Source organism: Sinocyclocheilus anshuiensis, unplaced genomic scaffold, assembly GCF_001515605.1.
Source record: "Sinocyclocheilus anshuiensis isolate Anshui unplaced genomic scaffold, SAMN03320099.WGS_v1.1 scaffold1576, whole genome shotgun sequence".
NCBI lineage: Eukaryota > Metazoa > Chordata > Actinopteri > Cypriniformes > Cyprinidae > Sinocyclocheilus > Sinocyclocheilus anshuiensis.
The window spans coordinates 309,891-328,152 of record NW_015557202.1 but is presented as its reverse complement, the minus strand read 5'-3'; the positions used below and the strand labels follow the sequence as shown (position 1 = coordinate 328,152).

The 18,262-nt window shown below is 36.4% G+C and overlaps 1 protein-coding gene across 1 annotated transcript; it reads left to right on the top strand.

The window, feature by feature from the left end:
• The first annotated feature begins 5,598 nt into the window (after positions 1-5,598).
• On the top strand, positions 5,599-18,185 carry LOC107678924 (laminin subunit gamma-2-like). The gene is made up of 22 exons (XM_016474325.1): positions 5,599-5,793; positions 7,935-8,111; positions 8,972-9,095; positions 9,182-9,324; positions 9,412-9,543; positions 9,641-9,830; positions 10,056-10,168; positions 10,287-10,502; positions 10,592-10,768; positions 11,353-11,586; positions 11,708-11,844; positions 12,587-12,743; positions 12,833-13,038; positions 13,418-13,497; positions 13,919-14,056; positions 14,193-14,337; positions 14,526-14,675; positions 14,924-15,038; positions 15,761-15,957; positions 16,159-16,317; positions 16,420-16,519; positions 16,978-18,185. Exons 1-22 carry the CDS (start codon positions 5,718-5,720, stop codon positions 17,229-17,231), a joined length of 3,420 nt encoding a protein of 1,139 aa, XP_016329811.1. The 5' UTR covers positions 5,599-5,717; the 3' UTR covers positions 17,232-18,185.
• Positions 18,186-18,262: the final 77 nt, after the last annotated feature.

The window sequence follows — 18,262 nt, the reverse complement described above, 5'->3', positions numbered from 1 at the left end:
ACTCCAGTCTTCAGTGTCACATGATCTTCAGAAATCATTCTAATATGCTGATTTATTATCAGTGCTGGAAATTGTTGTGCTGCTTAATGTTTTTTTGGAACCTGTGATACTTTTTTTCAGAATTATTTGATGAATAAAAAGTTAAAAAGAAGAGCATTTATTTCAAATATAAATATTTTCTAACAATATACACTACAGTTCAAAAGTTTGGGGTCAGTAAATTTTTATTCTCTTTTTTTTAAAGAAATTAAAACTTTTATTCATCAAGGATGTGTTAACTTGTTAAGAAGTGATCGCAAAGATTTATATTGTTAGAAAAGATTTCTATTTTGAATAAATGCTGTTCTTTTTAACTTTTTATTCATCAAAGAATCCTGAAAAAAGTATGGCAGTTTCCAAAAAAATATTTGGCAGCACAACTGTTGCCAAAATTGATAATTCTAATAATAATATTAGATATTCATATTAGAATGATTTCTTAAGGATCATGTGACACTTGAGTAATGGCTGATGGAAATTCAGCTTTGCATGACAGAAATAAATTATATTTTAAAGGATATTAAAATAGAAACCATTATTTATATTGTGATAACATTTTGTAAGATTAGTGTTTTTTTCTATATTTTCGATCAAATAAATGCAGCCTTGATGAGCATAAGAGACTTCTTTAAAAAAAGTCTTACTGACCCCAAACTTTTGACCGGTAGTGTGTATATATAAGATTTAGTTATTTCCTACTATTAAAAGCTAGGGCTGCCAAAGGAATAAAATAATTCACATTATTCACATGATTTTTGACCAGTTTTTAGAAAGCAGAAGTGAATAGTAATATAAATAAATAAAGTGTTAAATCCAAAAGTTTGCAATCTGTAATTTTTTTTTCCATTGATTTCTTTTAATTTTCCTTTATTCCGCAAGGATGGTTTCATGGTTTCCACAAAAGATTAAGTATCACAACTGTTCTCAATACTGATAAAAAATAAGAAGTATTTTCTTGAGCACCAAATCATATTCGAATGATTTCTGAAGGATCATGTGACACTGAAGACTGGAGTAATAGCTGTTGAAAATTCAGCTTTGCCGTCACAGGAACAAATTACATTTTTAAATATATTAAAATAGAAAACCATTATTTCAAATTTTAATATTTCACATTTTTACTGAATTTTTGATCAAAATAATGCTGCCGTGGTGAGCATAAGAGACTTCTTTCAAATACATGAACAAATCTTACTTATCACAAACTTTTGACCGATAGTGTATATACAGTTGACATTAATGACTCTAAAAACTACATTTTGTAAAATGATTTTTGTCTCAAATTGTTCATGCACCTTCTATAGCACCCTCTTGTGGTCTTCTATGGGTCCCTGGACCCTGTTTGAAATCCCCTGCTGAAGATTATTTACAGTACATTAATTAAACATTAAATGCATAATCGCACCAATTATATGTATAGTCAAAAATATTTTTCAGATCATAAGTCTATAGTGTACAGCATATTTAAACCATGTACATATCATAATAGCAGTGCAGTTAAACAGTAATGTGTAGGCCTATCTATGTCTTTATTGCTGTGCAATGACACAGACTCATTACCAAATCTAGTTGGTCAGTGTTACAGACCATTCGCTCATCTGATCCAAAATTAGCACTATTACCAATATCATTCCTAACTACATTTGGTAAGACTTTGCCATGACTCAGCGGCCATCATCATATGCGGTTGCATTTCATTCAATTTGATTAAATGTGTTTTTCTCCTCCACAAGCCTGAAAGTACAAAATGTGCCAGTTTTGGCCTTAACAGAGTTTCCAAAAGTCATTTACATCTTTAACATAAGGCTCTCTCTTTTAACATGCTGGCAGTCATGACTCTAAAAAAACAGAAATAAAGAGGGTTTTTCTCCAAATCTACCAGACTGATGACTAGATTGAAAGGAACGATCTTGTGAACTATCATCGGCAGAGTCAAATCCTTCAATCAGTCGAATCAAATGAGTGTGAATCAAATGACAACTTTTATGGCCCTTTAACTGAATTTAAATCTTTATTACAAAATAACTGACTTATTGCAAAAGCAATACGTTTGTTCTTAATTTGGTATATCTGTAGCCTAGTTTTATCATTTAAAACCTAAAAAAAACTCTTTTGTGAAATGTTTTGTTTAGAAAGAGTATGTTGAATGTTTCTTTAAATAATATAAAACCATATTTTAAATATATGCCACAATACATATATTAATGCAATGACATTAATGCATTTTTATTTTACTTTATTTGATTTTAAATAGATCCAAAGTAACATTAAAGACATTTAAAACATTCGAAATAAATATATTTCAAATAAATGGTTGCTCTTTTTAACTTTTTTAGTTCATTGAAGAATCCTGAAAAAAAAAAATGAATCAAGGTTTCCATAAAAACATTAAGCACTACCACCGTTTTTAACATTTATTTTTATTTTATTTTAATTAAAGTATATACCCCGATTTATATATTAATGCAATGACATACATTTTTATTTTATAATTTTTAATTTTAAATAGATGCCACATTATATATTAATGCAATGACATTCTGACATTTTTATTTTATTTTATTTTAAATAGATGCCACGTTACATATTAATGGAATGACATTCATACATTTTTAAATGTGACATAAATGTCCAGATTCATTTTAGGGCCACTGTATATGCTCTCCAGTCGATCAGTACAAAACCTATGGAGGACATCAAATGTGCCGTGTTTTCTTGATGTAATAACCGAAAGGCAGGTTATTTCTTGTATTTATATTGTCCTCAGTGATATATGAGAGAGCTTATGAGACTTCCTCATTCTCTACCTTCTCCCTGTGTTTCTTATCCTGTCCTGTTGTAGTGTGTGTGAGGGTGTGGTGCTGGCAGCGTCCTGCGAGAGGTAAACAGGGTGTGCTTCACACTACGCCATGCTGTTCTCTGCGGCCGGAGGGAAAGGGTATGAGCATGTTTACCTGGAGAGTGTTAGGTGGGGCTCACTGCGTCTGTGTGAGGAACAAGGTGTGGACGATAAAGATGTGTGGCGCTGGATGTTTGGGTGTGTTTTGGTAATGCGTAGCTGAGACACCTCAGACTCAGCCCAGCGTCTTTCCTTTCCTCTTGGAGAGTTCGTGACAGGGCGTAGCCAGTTGCACACAGTAGAAAATTCACTGCCCTCAGGCCGTGGATTTTTCATGACTCCAATATATTTGACTGTTCTACAGTGTGACTCTTCCAGTGCGGTTCAGTTTGTGCCGGTGGTTTGATGACAGCTGTGGTTTTGATATCTAAGCAACAGTCAGAGTTCTGTTTTTTTCTTTACTACTCATTTTCAAGACTGTAGCCTATATAACTGTATATAATTAAAAAGATGCCAAATGGCATATGATTCAATGCCACAGTAAGTCAGTATCTGTGTACACAGTTCAACACAACAGTGATTCAGTGCCAATACAGACAATATACAATTTGTAAACCACAAACACGGAGTACTAAATAAGATAAAGCTCACAATAAGTGTACTTTCCAGGCATTTAATGTCTGTAGTATGTTCTTTAAGTTCACTTGATGTATTGAAAGTTGTTGTGCCCTAACATGCAAAGCTTATTGTGGATCAGTTACTCTTGTTAAATATACCTGTAGATGATTGTGTGGTGAAGAAACAAACTGCAATCTCAGACTGTTTGCCATTGCTCCATTTCTATGGCTTCGGTTTGGTGGTTTGGTCTTCAGTTGGGTGTGGTTCTCTTGCCTTGATATGAACTAGAACTTCAGAAGTTTGCTTTAAAAAATATATATATATAAATAAAAAGTATTATCCTGTCCTGTTGTAGTGTGTGTGAGGGTGTGGTGCTGGCAGCGTCCTGCGAGAGGTAAACAGGGTGTGCTTCACACTACGCCATGCTGTTCTCTGCGGCCGGAGGGAAAGGGTATGAGCATGTTTACCTGGAGAGTGTTAGGTGGGGCTCACTGCGTCTGTGTGAGGAACAAGGTGTGGACGATAAAGATGTGTGGCGCTGGATGTTTGGGTGTGTTTTGGTAATGCGTAGCTGAGACACCTCAGACTCAGCCCAGCGTCTTTCCTTTCCTCTTGGAGAGTTCGTGACAGGGCGTAGCCAGTTGCACACAGTAGAAAATTCACTGCCCTCAGGCCGTGGATTTTTCATGACTCCAATATATTTGACTGTTCTACAGTGTGACTCTTCCAGTGCGGTTCAGTTTGTGCCGGTGGTTTGATGACAGCTGTGGTTTTGATATCTAAGCAACAGTCAGAGTTCTGTTTTTTTCTTTACTACTCATTTTCAAGACTGTAGCCTATATAACTGTATATAATTAAAAAGATGCCAAATGGCATATGATTCAATGCCACAGTAAGTCAGTATCTGTGTACACAGTTCAACACAACAGTGATTCAGTGCCAATACAGACAATATACAATTTGTAAACCACAAACACGGAGTACTAAATAAGATAAAGCTCACAATAAGTGTACTTTCCAGGCATTTAATGTCTGTAGTATGTTCTTTAAGTTCACTTGATGTATTGAAAGTTGTTGTGCCCTAACATGCAAAGCTTATTGTAGATCAGTTACTCTTGTTAAATATACCTGTAGATGATTGTGTGGTGAAGAAACAAACTGCAATCTCAGACTGTTTGCCATTGCTCCATTTCTATGGCTTCGGTTTGGTGGTTTGGTCTTCAGTTGGGTGTGGTTCTCTTGCCTTGATATGAACTAGAACTTCAGAAGTTTGCTTTAAAAAATATATATATATATAAATAAAAAGTAATAACAATAATAATAATTTAAATAATAGATATTTTAATATTTTCAAAGAGAACATAGTTTTGGCATAAGCAATTTGGAACAACATTTAGGCTACACTCTAAAAAATGCTGGGTTGTTTCAACCCAACTTTGGGTCAAATATGGACTAACCCAACTTTTGGGTTAAAAATGTAATTGAAAAATGTAACCCAACAGTTGGGTTAGTCCATATTTGACCCAAAGTTGGGTTGAAACAACCCAGCATTTTTAGAGTGTACTTAACTTTTGGCTGCCAAATTAAAGTCTATTTCTGTCTTGTTTTTTTGTTTTTTTTGTTGTTTTACATTTACTTTATACTTGACATTTTAAAGTCATTTAATCAGTTTTTATTTTGGATAATGCTATATTTTTTTTCTTCAAAAATATATGATCATGAATTGAAATAATACTATTTTTTTTTTTTAATGGGTTTATCTAATTTGTATCTTTTGCCTGTTTCACGTTTTGTGTATCATTTTATTGATAACACTACTATGGATCTTATATCTATTACACACAGCCTCAAGCATTAATATCCTACTTTTAATATCAGATCCAAATAAGCTGAAGCATTGATGAACAATGGGTTTATTGTTCTGGTGCTGTAGTTATAGGCTTTTAATCAAACACGTCTTTATGTGAGGAATGGCATGATATATTTCCTATCAGGCACATATGCTCTGTGAATCAGTCATGAGTAAATGATCAGTTGAGACACGGAGCTGGACGTGTCCACGCTTGTCAGGTGGGAAGTTTTTAAGTGCTCGCGCTGGGATCAGCTGGCAGAACCGTCAGGTGTCCGTCTCATCGCACCGAGGACTAACGGACCGCCAGCATCCTTAATATCGAGCAGACATTATAAAAGAGAGAACGTGGAATTAAACTTTGTTTCTTGGATGTGGAAAATGAAGATCAATTGGATCTTTCTTTGCGCAGTTTGCATCTGGTCTCCAGTTCACGGAACAGTCCGATGTAAGTAAAGTTGTGCCTGCCTGCTAATTCATTTTTGACATTATGATAGTGTGTACAGTACCGAACTACGTACAGTAGTACTAATTTGCTTTGCAAGTGTTGCTAAATCTTGAGTGATTTGTGAGCAAGGCTAGTTTTTTTTTTTTTATAACAGATAGGTAGATGGGAAAGTGAGACTGCTACAATAAGTTTGTGTATTTAACATTTCTTCATATTTTTCTCAGTTTTAAATTTAGCAGTGTAACATGGTATGGTATTGAGTGGCTAATCCATTTGGCATCGTATTTTAAAACAACACTAGTGACAGAAAGTGTCCCACTTTATCTGTATTTACTGTAGATTGTAATTACAGTAAATTGCAATGTAACAAAAACGACTGACAGAGTTATTGACTCATACATCATATAACAATCATAAAAATAGTCTAATGATAACCACAATACTCATCATAATGATCATATTGATCAGCGGGAAATCTGTTAGCTAGATACAATTAGCATGATTTAAATTGTAGCCTAATAATGATAAACCTGTATTATGAATGTCCTGGTCTAGGCTACTTCTAGGCAACTTCCCCCCCCCTCCCCAAATTCTTAAGTAACTCAAATTCTATAATTATTATATGCAGTTTTTATGACTTAATACTAACTGAAATAATTTTTGCATTTTTGTAGTTTAAAAAAGCAATTTGTTGGAGGAAAATTTAATTGTAGCTGAAATATTTCAGTCTAGGCTGGTTGTTTAGTCTTAGCTTGTTTAAGCTGAAAATAGCTGGTTGGTCTTTTAGCAGGTCTCCCAGCTTGACCAGCTAAGACCAGCCTGTCCAGCTAAAAAGTGGCCAAAACCACTTTAAAACCAGCCTGGGAGACCAACCAAAGCAGCCAACCAGCTTAGGCTGGTTTTAGCTGTTTTTTCAGTAGAGAGTTGTTAAGCTTTGCTATACCAATAGACAGCTTAAATACACCATATTTCTCACTGTATAAAGGTTTTCACTCCCTCAATGAAAGTCTATGGGATTTTGGTGGTTTTGATAGTCTGGTTTACAAAAACCGCAAGCCGGATCAGTTCGAAAAGTATAGCACACCGAGTCAGACCAGTCTGAAGGTCTGACCCGAGTTTGGTGGTTGTAGCTTTAAAGCTGTAGGAGGAGTTAGTGTTCTAATTTTGGTTCAGAAGAAGCAGCTTAAATAGCAGATCAGTAAGTTGGCTTTCTCAAGCCAACTTAATGATAATAAAAAAGAAAATAAAAACTTTTTAAAAAGAAAAAATACTTTTCAAAACTGGATACACAACATCACAGTCTGTGCGGACAAATTTTTTTTGTCCTGGGGCCCTGTAAGGATGACTGTTGTCTAACAGCTGGGTAGTTTTGTCTCTCATTGAGAGGCTGTTGTTGCTGCCTGCCTGTGTTGCTCACCTGTGAGGGACCCTGATGTTGCCCAGTTAGGAGGAATGGAATGTCTGTTCTGAGTGGATGAGGTTTGGTTCATGCTGACTTATATTACCTCATTATACTTTTTCGATAAATTACCTACAAGAGTGAGCTTGTCCTACCCACAAAGCCAGTCTATTATCTAACATCCATAATCGTCTGTGTGTTCAACACACTGTGGGCCTGGTTGAACATGGACTAGGTTGTTTTATTGCAGGTAATCCTACATGATCTAATGTGTTTACACAGCTGAGGGCATTTCTTCTTCCCTTTGAAAAGATGTCCACCTCTGGATGTCCAGAGTGTCTTTCAGATACTTGTTGATCCCCAGACATGTGTGGTTTTGTCATTGTATTCTGCGGTAGCTTATGGTTTGTGGGTTTGAGTAATTGTCCATATAATATCCTGGAGAGTGAGTGAGTATACCTTAGGGTGGGGTGTAATTTTCTGCATTTGTGGAAATTGTTTGTTTTTATAGGTATAAGACGGTCTTTAGATGTTACTTTCCCATGCTCACAGCAATACCACAGCAATAACTTGACTGGCGCCAGTTAACTTTGACAAAGCAGAGCGATACTATCTTTTCAAAGACTGTAAAATGTCTACTTATTCAGCAGATTCCTTAACCACAGAACGTCTTTATGGGTGCCTGCTTTGAACAGAAAAAAAGTTGAGACCAAGTAACCCATCTTGGCATGTTGTCTTGCAGCCTCCACTGCCTGTTCATGTCATGGGAAGGCACAATACTGCAGAGCAGATCATCTGGGACTCTACTGTATAAACTGCCAGGGAAACACCGAAGGGCGGCACTGTGAAAACTGTAAGGAAGGATACTACCACCAGAGGGCAGGAGACAACTGTGTGCCCTGCAACTGCAACATGGCAGGTGAGCTGCTACTTTAAGATGAAGTGTGCTTTTTTCTTTACTAAAAGAGAGTTCTTCCAGAAACAAAATTGCATTGACTTTCCTTTCATGTTCCAAGCCATACAGGAAAAGATTAGTCATTTTTTGGGGTGAACAATCCTTTGCACATGATAATGTTAACTCTGCAATAAGTAAATCCACTTCACCAGCTGTTCAACAGTGATGCTATAGAGCTACCGCAAAAATGGAAGTTCAAAGACAAAATTTTAAAGATGGCTGCGCACTTGTTTCTCTGACACATAAGGTCTATTTAGCACAGTGGGAGATTTTACAGACATTTTTACAAACTTGCCTTTGCCTTGTCTAAAAATGTCTCAGTTCCATTGTATTTGATGGAAAATATCATACCAAGCAGCATTTGCTAACAAATGACGCCAGAGCTTTTTTTTCAGCATTGACTTTTCTGAGACACTTTTTAATTTATTTTTAACCAGTTGATCCCAAGGTCATTTTTCGTGGTATGAAGCCAGTTTCCCTCAAGTTCACACTGTTGTCTTAGCAGAATAACCATCATCATATTAACATATGAACATGTTCCTCAAAGTTTGACAACCAGAATATATCCAAGACTTTTGAGCTTCATTTTAAACAGTATATTTATTGTTTCATATTTAAAAATCTAGGAAATTGAATTTCATTGAAATATATTGATTGAAAGGTATGCTTATGCTAAATTTCTTTAAAACAAATGATACTTGTTTTGTTATATAATGAAAATACAGTTAAACAAATGTAATAGTTTCCAAATATTTTTGGGTCCACTCTATATAGGCATTATCTGAGTAAAGTTGTACAAAATGCATATACTTTGTTCTGTTCAGGTTCTCAAGGACCAGTATGCAACAATGAGGGACGGTGTACTTGTAAACAAGGAGTTTATGGAGACAAGTGTGACCGCTGTCATGATGGCTCTCCAGTCACTGCCAGTGGATGTGAGCCTTTGAGGTGAGAACAGTGAGTCTCTGACCGGCATCTAACTACAGTATTACTATGTAGAATTATTTGGTTCAATCAATGTTCTTCTTATGCAGGCTAAACTGCCGGTCACGTAACAGTGGCCGCCTCACGTATAATACAGAGGAGTGCCTGCCCTGCTTTTGCAATGGCCACTCAAGTGTGTGCTCCTCAGCTGAGGGATATTCCATTCACAACATCACTTCAACTTTTGAAAATGGTGAGCATGATGTGTAATCACTGATTTTAGTAAATCACATTCAGCTTTAGTTGCTGATTTAATTAAAATCGTTGTCTCGTCTCACAGGACCTGAGGGCTGGCGAGCCGCAACTGCTCAAGGCATGAACCCTTCACAAGTGCAATTCAGGTGGTCTCCTACTCACAAAGACCTTGAGGTTATCTCTAAGGAGGACCTTCCTGTTTATCTGTTTGCTCCAGGTATGTGGATTACATTTTTTATTACTTAATATCAGTAATATACCATCAGTGATGTATTGCCATTTCCTTGACTCCTGTGCTTCTGTGTTTAATGTAGCATCTTACCTGGGGAATCAGGCATTGAGCTACGGTCAGACGCTCAGCTTCTCTCTGCGTCTGGAGAGAGGTGTCCGTCGTCCTTCCATCTCTGATGTTATCTTAGAAGGAGCAGGTCTTAAGGTGTCTGCTTCACTAGGAGACTTGAGAACTGTGGTGCACTGTGGCAAGAAAATCACCTACACATTCAAGTGAGTCACATCATTTGTAATAACTACATCTTTGCGTTTTCTGAAGAAATGTGAGTGGTGCTTACCTTGCCCTGGTTCCTGCCTCTGTTTAAGTCTATGAATTTTTAGGGATACATGATATATGGGTACCATATCAGCCAATTTTAGAGATATTTTGATTGTTCTGTTTAAAGGTCTATGACTGAGGCTGATAATAAATATTCTAATGCATATTATACTTCATAGACTGGACGAACAGCCTGGCAGCAAATGGAAACCACAGCTCTCATCCACAGAATTTCAAACACTTCTGAGAAACCTTACAGCCATTAAAATCAGAGGAACATTTGGTGAAAATGGTGAGTCTTTAATCTCTCCACTCAAATAATGTATCACTGAGCTGCATATATTGTTGAAAACTTGTGCACACATAACATAATACCGAATAAAAGAATTGTATATCTGCTTTCACAACAGGACGTGGTTATCTGGATGATGTCTCTCTGGTGTCAGCTAAACTGGGTCCCGGCACCCCTGCTGTCTGGGTAGAAAAGTGCAGATGCCCTGCTGGTTATGATGGACTGTTTTGTGAACGCTGTGCCACTGGATACCGGAGACGTTTCCCTGGCCAAGGCCCCCAAAGCCCCTGTGATCCCTGCTCCTGTCAGGGTGGAACTTGTGATCCAGAAACAGGTTTGTTTTTTCAGTGTTTAATGAATGTTCGTATTTCAGTTATGAAAAAGAAGTCTGAGCTGAGAAAGGTGGATTTGTTGTGTTTACAGGAGGCTGTTACTCAGCTGATGAGATATCAAATCTGCAGATGTGCCCTAAAGGTTATTATGTCAACCGCCAACAGTCCAACTCCTGCCAGAAGTGTCCTTGTCCCGAGGGTGAGGCTTGCTATGTTATTCCAGGAACCCAGGAGGTGATGTGTGCTCGCTGTCCCCAAGGGACTACAGGTGAGAATAAAGAAACATTGGCGTAGATGTTCTTAAAGGGATAGTGCACCCAAAATTCTGTTATTATGTACATAAACTTGTTTAATTTCCTGGCTGTCCTTTTCAATATAATTCAATTCAAGTTTATTTGTATAGTGCTTTTCACAATACAAATCGTTGCAAAGCAACTCTACAGCAAATTAAGTTTCTACAATATTTAGTGGTAGCTTATCAGTGGTGACTGTCAGTTAATGTACATATGGCAGAAATGTATGGAAAAATCAATATAATAAAAGTAATTGGGTCTGTCAAGCTGTACAATGTCAAAAATCACTATAGAAGTAGAATTATAAAAATCATGCATTAGATTTGATTAAGAACTTTAGCTGAAATTTAAATGTAGCTATAAAATTACTGTGTGAATCATATTTTTTCGGTATGATTTTGCACTAAATTGTTGTGCTGTTTCATTATGGAGCTCTCACTCTCTCTTCCTTCAGCTTGCTCCCCTTTATCAGGGGTCGCCACAGCGGAGTGATCCGCACAACCGATTTTGTTTCATTATGGAGCTATTCCCCATATTTACTAATGACACATTTTTAAAGGCTCTCGTTGCGAAATCTGTGATGACGGTTTCTATGGAGACCCTCTGGGAGAGTACGGCCCTCCCAAACAGTGCCAGCCTTGCCAATGTTATGGCCACGTGAACCAGAATGCTGTCGGCAACTGTGACCGCCGAACAGGGGAGTGTCGGAAGTGCCTGAGTCACAGCACCGGCCCCAAGTGTGAGAACTGTGAAGATGGATACTACCACAGTTACCCCACAGAGCCATGTCAGGGTATGGAAAAATACTTTAACTGTCACAAGCCTGAATAAATGTTGCTTATAGTACTAGTGAAGTGAAATGCAAAATCCATAACAGTGAAAGTCACCTAAGATTTGCTTTTTTCTCCCTGTAGCTTGTAACTGCAACCGACAGGGTTCTGTGTCAACTTCATGCAATGATAAAGGACAGTGCAAGTGTAAGGAAGGTTACGATGGACTCAAGTGTGACGAATCAACATGTCCTTCCTGCTTTAACCCAGTCAAGAGCAAGGTAAGACATTGCAGAACTGAAAACAAAATAAAGAAAAATAAACTAATAAAATATATTAATATGATATGAGAAGTAATTTACATGAAATGTATACATGAAAAATCATTTAGAAGTTGGTCAATAAACTTGAGTTTGATGTAGTTTGAATGAAGTCCCATATGCTCACCACCAAGTCTTCAATCATTGAATTATATGTAATACAGTAAAAACAGTAATGTTTTTAAATATTATTAAAATAACTTCTGTTAATATATTTTAAAATATAATATATATAAATATAAAATATATGTATGAGTGTGTGATTTAACCATGAGAAAATAATGATCATTTAATATCATCATGTCAAAATAAGCACTTTACACTCTACGCTGTGTGAAAGAAAAAATGAGTGAGTCCTGCTGGATTTGATGATTGTTTATTATCTGGAGAGTGATATAACGGTATGTTGCTTTGGCGCTGATCTTGAACACTGCCTGTGTGGGTGGAATTAAATGTGCTGTTTGCCCAGGGACCAGTACGCACAAAATCTCACTACTGTTAACTGTAGTACATTTACCAAATCTGTATAACAAGAGAAAAAAAGCCTGCTCACTCAAGGTTAAAAATGATTGAAAACATTAAATTGTCATTTACTGTAGCGTTGGATCCAGTCGCTGCACACCTGTTAAAGTAGAGGTATATGAATAAATGGCGATAAATGGTGGTAAATAAATGACGAACATTGTGGGGTTTTTCTTTTCAGATAGAGGTTTACGCAAGACAGCTGCAAGACATGGAGAATTTACTTAAAGGAATTGGAGGTGATGATGCTCCAGTCAACGATGCTCAGATGGTACGAGCTATTAGGGCTGCAGAGGTCATGGTGCAAAGCCTGGAAATCAGAGCAGATGAACTCACAAGTATGAAAATCCTTTATTCGTCTTGTTTAATTGATTGTTTTTAGTTAGTTTATTGTCTGTTTTTAACACTGGCTTTTTATACCAAATAGATACTGAGAAACAGCTTCAAGATAAACTGGTGAGCATTAGCCAGTCCCAGCTGAGAGAGGACAGAAAAATGGAGGCTATGTTGACAACAGTGGATGGGATCAGAAACAAGGATCAGCAGTACAGAACAGAAGTTTCAGAAATCCGAAAACTCATCAGTGAGATCAGGTTAAAACTGCAACAGGCCAAACGGGACATCCAACAGGCTGTGAGTGTTTAATTATTATATTTTTATGGATGTTTTTATATATATTAAGGCTGGGACAATAAATCGATGCATTGCGAATCGAGAAATGATCTCGTGCAAGCGCTCTTCTTCGTGAGCATTTGAGTGTGCGGTTAAAAACTAGCCTAAAGCGCCATCTGCTGTTAAAAACTAAGCTCAGAATCGATTAGAGAGAGAATCACGATGCATTCCGAAAATCTCAGAATCGATCCACGAATCGCGATGCATCGATTTATTGTCCCAGCCCTAATATATATTTATATATATATGGGTGTTTAGATGTGATCTACAGCCTAACTATTACATAGACAGTTAATAAAAATTCTCAGCATTTCCCTCATTCCCTGTATGTCTATTTCAGGAGTTTCCCTCAGGTGATGCGCTGCCAGGCGCTGACACCTTGTCTGATTTGGTTCAGAGAGCTGCTGATCTTGCTGAGCAGTAAGTCATGTGTTATTCTCAAATGCCGCAAACAGTTAAACAACACATGTTGAGATCCATAATTGCATGTGCACTAATAAGGCAGTTGCTTAGCCAACAAAAGCTCTCCGACAGTTTCACATTAAGATGTAGTGGTTCTGAACCTTTTTTGCTTCACGACCCAGACTTTATAGGGAACATCATGTGAAGACATTTTTATTGTACAAAATTTAAAAAAACTAAGTCATGGATTGGATTTGCTATCATAACTATGCATGATTATCAATTGGATTACATTTGTTGCTGTCCATGGTAAGATAGTTGAGAACCATTGCATTAAAAATGCCTTTAACCACTGACTAGACTTCCACAGCACATTTGCAGTACATATCTTGTTGTGCATCCAAAATATGTGTCTGACTGAAGGGTGTTTTCTTACCAGGCACCAAGGTGAGGCAGTGACAGTGGAGACCATTGCAGCCAATTCTCTAGCAGAATCTGAGAAAGCCCTAGACCTCATCCGTGGTGTCATCAACCGGGAAAATAATGTCAAAGACGAGCTCAGGGACCTCAAAAGACAGTAAGTTGCATATAGCTTAACTTTTGTATTAGAAACACTGTTAAACCAGATAATGTTCTCCATAGTACCGAAGTGTTTACCTTCATTGTACAGAGATAAAGACTGTGACCTTACTTTCTAATGATGTTGTTTTCAGGTATGAAGCAGATGTAACTAAAGTGCTTGACATGGATAGGAAGGCCATTCAACTGACTGATGCAGCTGGAAAGGAGAGCGGAGTGGCTCAGAACACTCTCAAACAGTTATCTGACCTGGAGAAGAAACTACCAAAGCCCCTGGCGGTAGTCAATCTGAATTAAATATTTATGTTTGAAGAAGAGTTTAAGTAAAAATAGGGGAATACGGGAGATGCAAGTCTTTGTTCGAACCCCCATTCGCTTCTACAAAATGTTAGCTGTTCATGCTGGAGTCTACAAAAATACACAATATAACATGAACAATGTGTACTATTATCTTTCTGTTTCTGCAGAAGGACATTGCTGGTGTGGTTTCCAAGTTCGACGGTCTGAAGGGTATGGTGGAGGGGAATTTATCACAGTACCAGGACTTTCAGCAGTATATGCTCAATGAGCAGAAAGAGACAGCTGATCTGTTCAATAAGGCCAAGAGTTTCCATCAGGTAAACCTAATCCTCTGTTAAACATTCCTGACAGTGTGGATGTTCAGAAACCAATCATTTCAAAGACCAATATGTGAAATATGTGTAAGAATGTGATGACAGAAAATGAGCTTGATGTTATGGCGATGATATGCTGACAACAATCAAAAATTTGCAATAAGACTTATATATCTCTGTGAAAAGATTGACCTTTAATGGCTGTTCCTGGGTCAACGGGAAAATTAACAATTGTTTTTACTTGATTTAAGGTTCAAGACAAACTTCTTGCCAGGGCAAATGCAGCAGAAGCAGTTAAAAATAAATCTCTGGAAATATTTGCCAACAACATGGATAGTCTGGATAAGACACTAGAGACACTCAAAGGTACAGATGAACACTAGACTTCTACAAGCTGTTAAATATTATGTGTGCACTACAGTTGAAGAGTTTGTCAGTCAAAAGGTCTGTAAGGTTTTTGAAGGAGTCTCATGCTCACCAAGGCTGCATTTATTTGATTAAAAATACAGTAAAACAATATTGTAAAATATTTTTTATTTTTATTCAAATTTTCTTTGTTTATTGTAAGGTTTTTGAAGGAGTCTCATGCTCACCAAGGCTGCATTTATTTGATTAAAAATACAGTAAAACAAGAATATTGTAAAATATTTTTTATTTTTATTCAAATTTTCTTTTTTTGTTTATTTAACAGAGAATAACTGTGTTCGATTTTAATATATTTTAAATGTGAGTTTTTAGTAGCCATTCCTCCGAGTCGTCAGTCACATGATTTTTCATAATCAGTGTTAAAAATAGATGTGCTGCTTAATATTTTTGTAGAAACCGTGATACATTTTTCAGGATTAGAAAGTTCAAAAGAACAGCATTGATTAGAAATAGAAATCTTTTGTATCATCTTTACTGTTACTTTTGATCATTTTAATGAATCCTTTCTGAATAAAAGTATTAATTAAAAAAAAATTATTACCGACCTTACCTTTTGAGCAGTAGTGTATATCTCTCCAGATAATGTTCTGTCATTATTTAAACTATCCAACACAATTAACCTTAACTCTTTAAAAAATATGCATTTCTCTATTGTGTCTCAGGATTTGATGACCAGATCAGTGGTAATAAGGATCTGGCAGATGCCGCTATTCGAAAACTTCCTGCCATCAATGCCACCATCCAGAAGGCCATAGCTGACAACATTAAGACTCAGGACATTCTGGAGGCAATGTCTGCTCACTACAGAGATGCTCAGGATACTATCGACACTCTTACAAACACTGCAACCAAACTGGAGGTATGGCAACCTGTTATGTTGAGTGCTCACCCATTTATTTTGTAAAAACAGTATTTGTGCCAATGCCATTAAGATTTCACAGAAAGACATATAGTTCAGTTTCTCACAACGTCTGTCACTAGCTGTACTAAATGACCCGAGTTGAGTCGTATACAGAAAGTTTTGAATGTGCTCACAGGGTGCTTGTATGTGTCTCCACAGGGTATGTCAGATGCTCTTCCGCCCTCTTTGGATATTTTGGAAGCTGCCACTAAACTGAAAAAGGACGTGGATGGACTGACGACAGGGGCATCTGTATTTAGAGACAAACTGAATGAAGAGAAAAACCAGGCAAAAGCACAGATAACTCGAGCAAAGAATGTAAGAATGTCTGCTTACATAAAACTATTTGAGAAAGATATTTGAAATCACATGTGATGTGGGGATATATGCTAAATTTTCTTTTCTTTGTTGTAAAATCAGGCTGTCATGGAGTCCACTGGGGCACTTGAAAACGCAAAGAATGCCAGGGATGCTGTTAGTGATACGTTAAATACAATCACTGATATTATGAGCTCACTAGGTGAGTTATAACAATAATTCACGACATGCAAAAAAAACATGTTTTTTGTTAATTTTATATTTAGCTTTAATTTTATTTTTACTTCAGTTTTAGTAATTTTAGTACTTCAACTTAAAATTATTTTATTTCAGCCTAGGCACCATTTCTAATTTTTGTTAAAGTTTTTTACTTTTAAGTTTTTCATCTTTTATTTATATTTTAGTTTAGCTTTATTTCAATTAACAAAAACAATTTTTAATAGTTTATTTTAATAATATAAAATACATTTGGTAATAAAAGTGTGACAAGCTTTGTCAGAGAATCTTGGACTTTTCTATAAAATATAACTTAAAACATTTGATAATGGCATGTCGGATGCAAAACTAAATATGTTGTTTGTTGCTAAATATATTATCATATCCTAATTTTTATACCGGCACTGAGCAAGGATTCACCATGACTGTAATACTGTTTTCCAGGAACTCCCGGGACAGTTGACGACACACGACTGGCCGAGCTAGAGGACGCCGTCACTAAAAGCCGCAGTCGCGTGGAGAAGGAGCTGAGGCCCAGACTCAGGGAGCTGGAGGAGAAGGAAGCCCAGCAGAGAGCCACCATTGCAGGCATGATCAATGACATTGACACCATCCTGGCTGACATTGCTAACTTAGAGGAGATCCGTAAAAGCATTCCTAATGGCTGTTACAACATACCACCTATTGAAAGGCCGTAAAGGCTTTGAGTTACTGCAGGGCTGAATCACGATGTTACATAGTTTAACCTATGAACTTACTGACCCTACTTTTTAACTAAAGAGAGTTTATTGTCATAACATGATTTTGTACTGTGTGAGAGAATTTTTTTAGTATTTATTTTAATTGTTTTTCTCATTTTTTTTCTAAAATTATTACTGTGAAGTTTGAAATGTGGTAAATGATATTTCTGTTTTGCATGATTGCCAAAGATATTTTGTTTTGGGTGATTAATAGATAAATATATACCATATCTGTAATTGTTCTAGATAAGAAGTAACATCCAGTTGCTTCTCCGTCTGCTTCAGCATCTAGTGAAAACTACTTTCAAACATGAAAGAAATGCACAAACTAACAATTTTCATTCTTTTATGTTGTTTTGTTTTATTAAATTCAGTATTGTCATCAAGGACAGGAGTTATTGTCATGGCAACAGACTTTTTCCGTTTTTGAATGCTTATCGAATAGCCACTGTAAAGTAGAAATATATTCATATAAGACATTACGCGGACACACATATACGTGCTTTACACCTGACAACTAACTTAAAAAATTATAATATTGAAGATCTAAAATTAAGATCTACAGTTTTAGCATCTTAAAAACAGAACCTTATAATCTTATGTGGTGTTTTATATGTATACAAGGAGATTCATCTCGATAATCAATTTAAAAGAAAGAGCAAGAAACAAATAATATCATCAACAATATCTATTTTTGTTGCTCGTGATTTTGAATGAAGGCGTGAAGAATGCAAGGAAGCAGTGAAGATTGTAGAGCTACAGAAAAATGCAGCATGCCAAAACCATGAAAAAATATATTATTTGTGGTGTATTTCCCACTATTTTTTTGAATGAATTTACATTGAGAGAAAGTTGTTAAGTCTCCTAGTGATTCCTCATACACCAGTTGCTATGGTTACAGCCAAATTAAAAAATATATATAATGAGTTTATGTTGATACAAACAGTGAGGTATCAGTGTGTTTAATAATTCTCTGTATATTAGAGAAG

Bases quoted from the DNA above. Each gene is read 5' to 3' on its own strand.
- LOC107678924 (XM_016474325.1), top strand. From the start codon at position 5,718: ATGTGGAAAATGAAGATCAATTGGATCTTTCTTTGCGCAGTTTGCATC. The intron at 9,325-9,411 runs GTGAGCATGATG...CTCGTCTCACAG, and splicing joins CACTTCAACTTTTGAAAATG to GACCTGAGGGCTGGCGAGCC. The intron at 11,845-12,586 runs GTAAGACATTGC...TTTTCTTTTCAG, and splicing joins TTAACCCAGTCAAGAGCAAG to ATAGAGGTTTACGCAAGACA.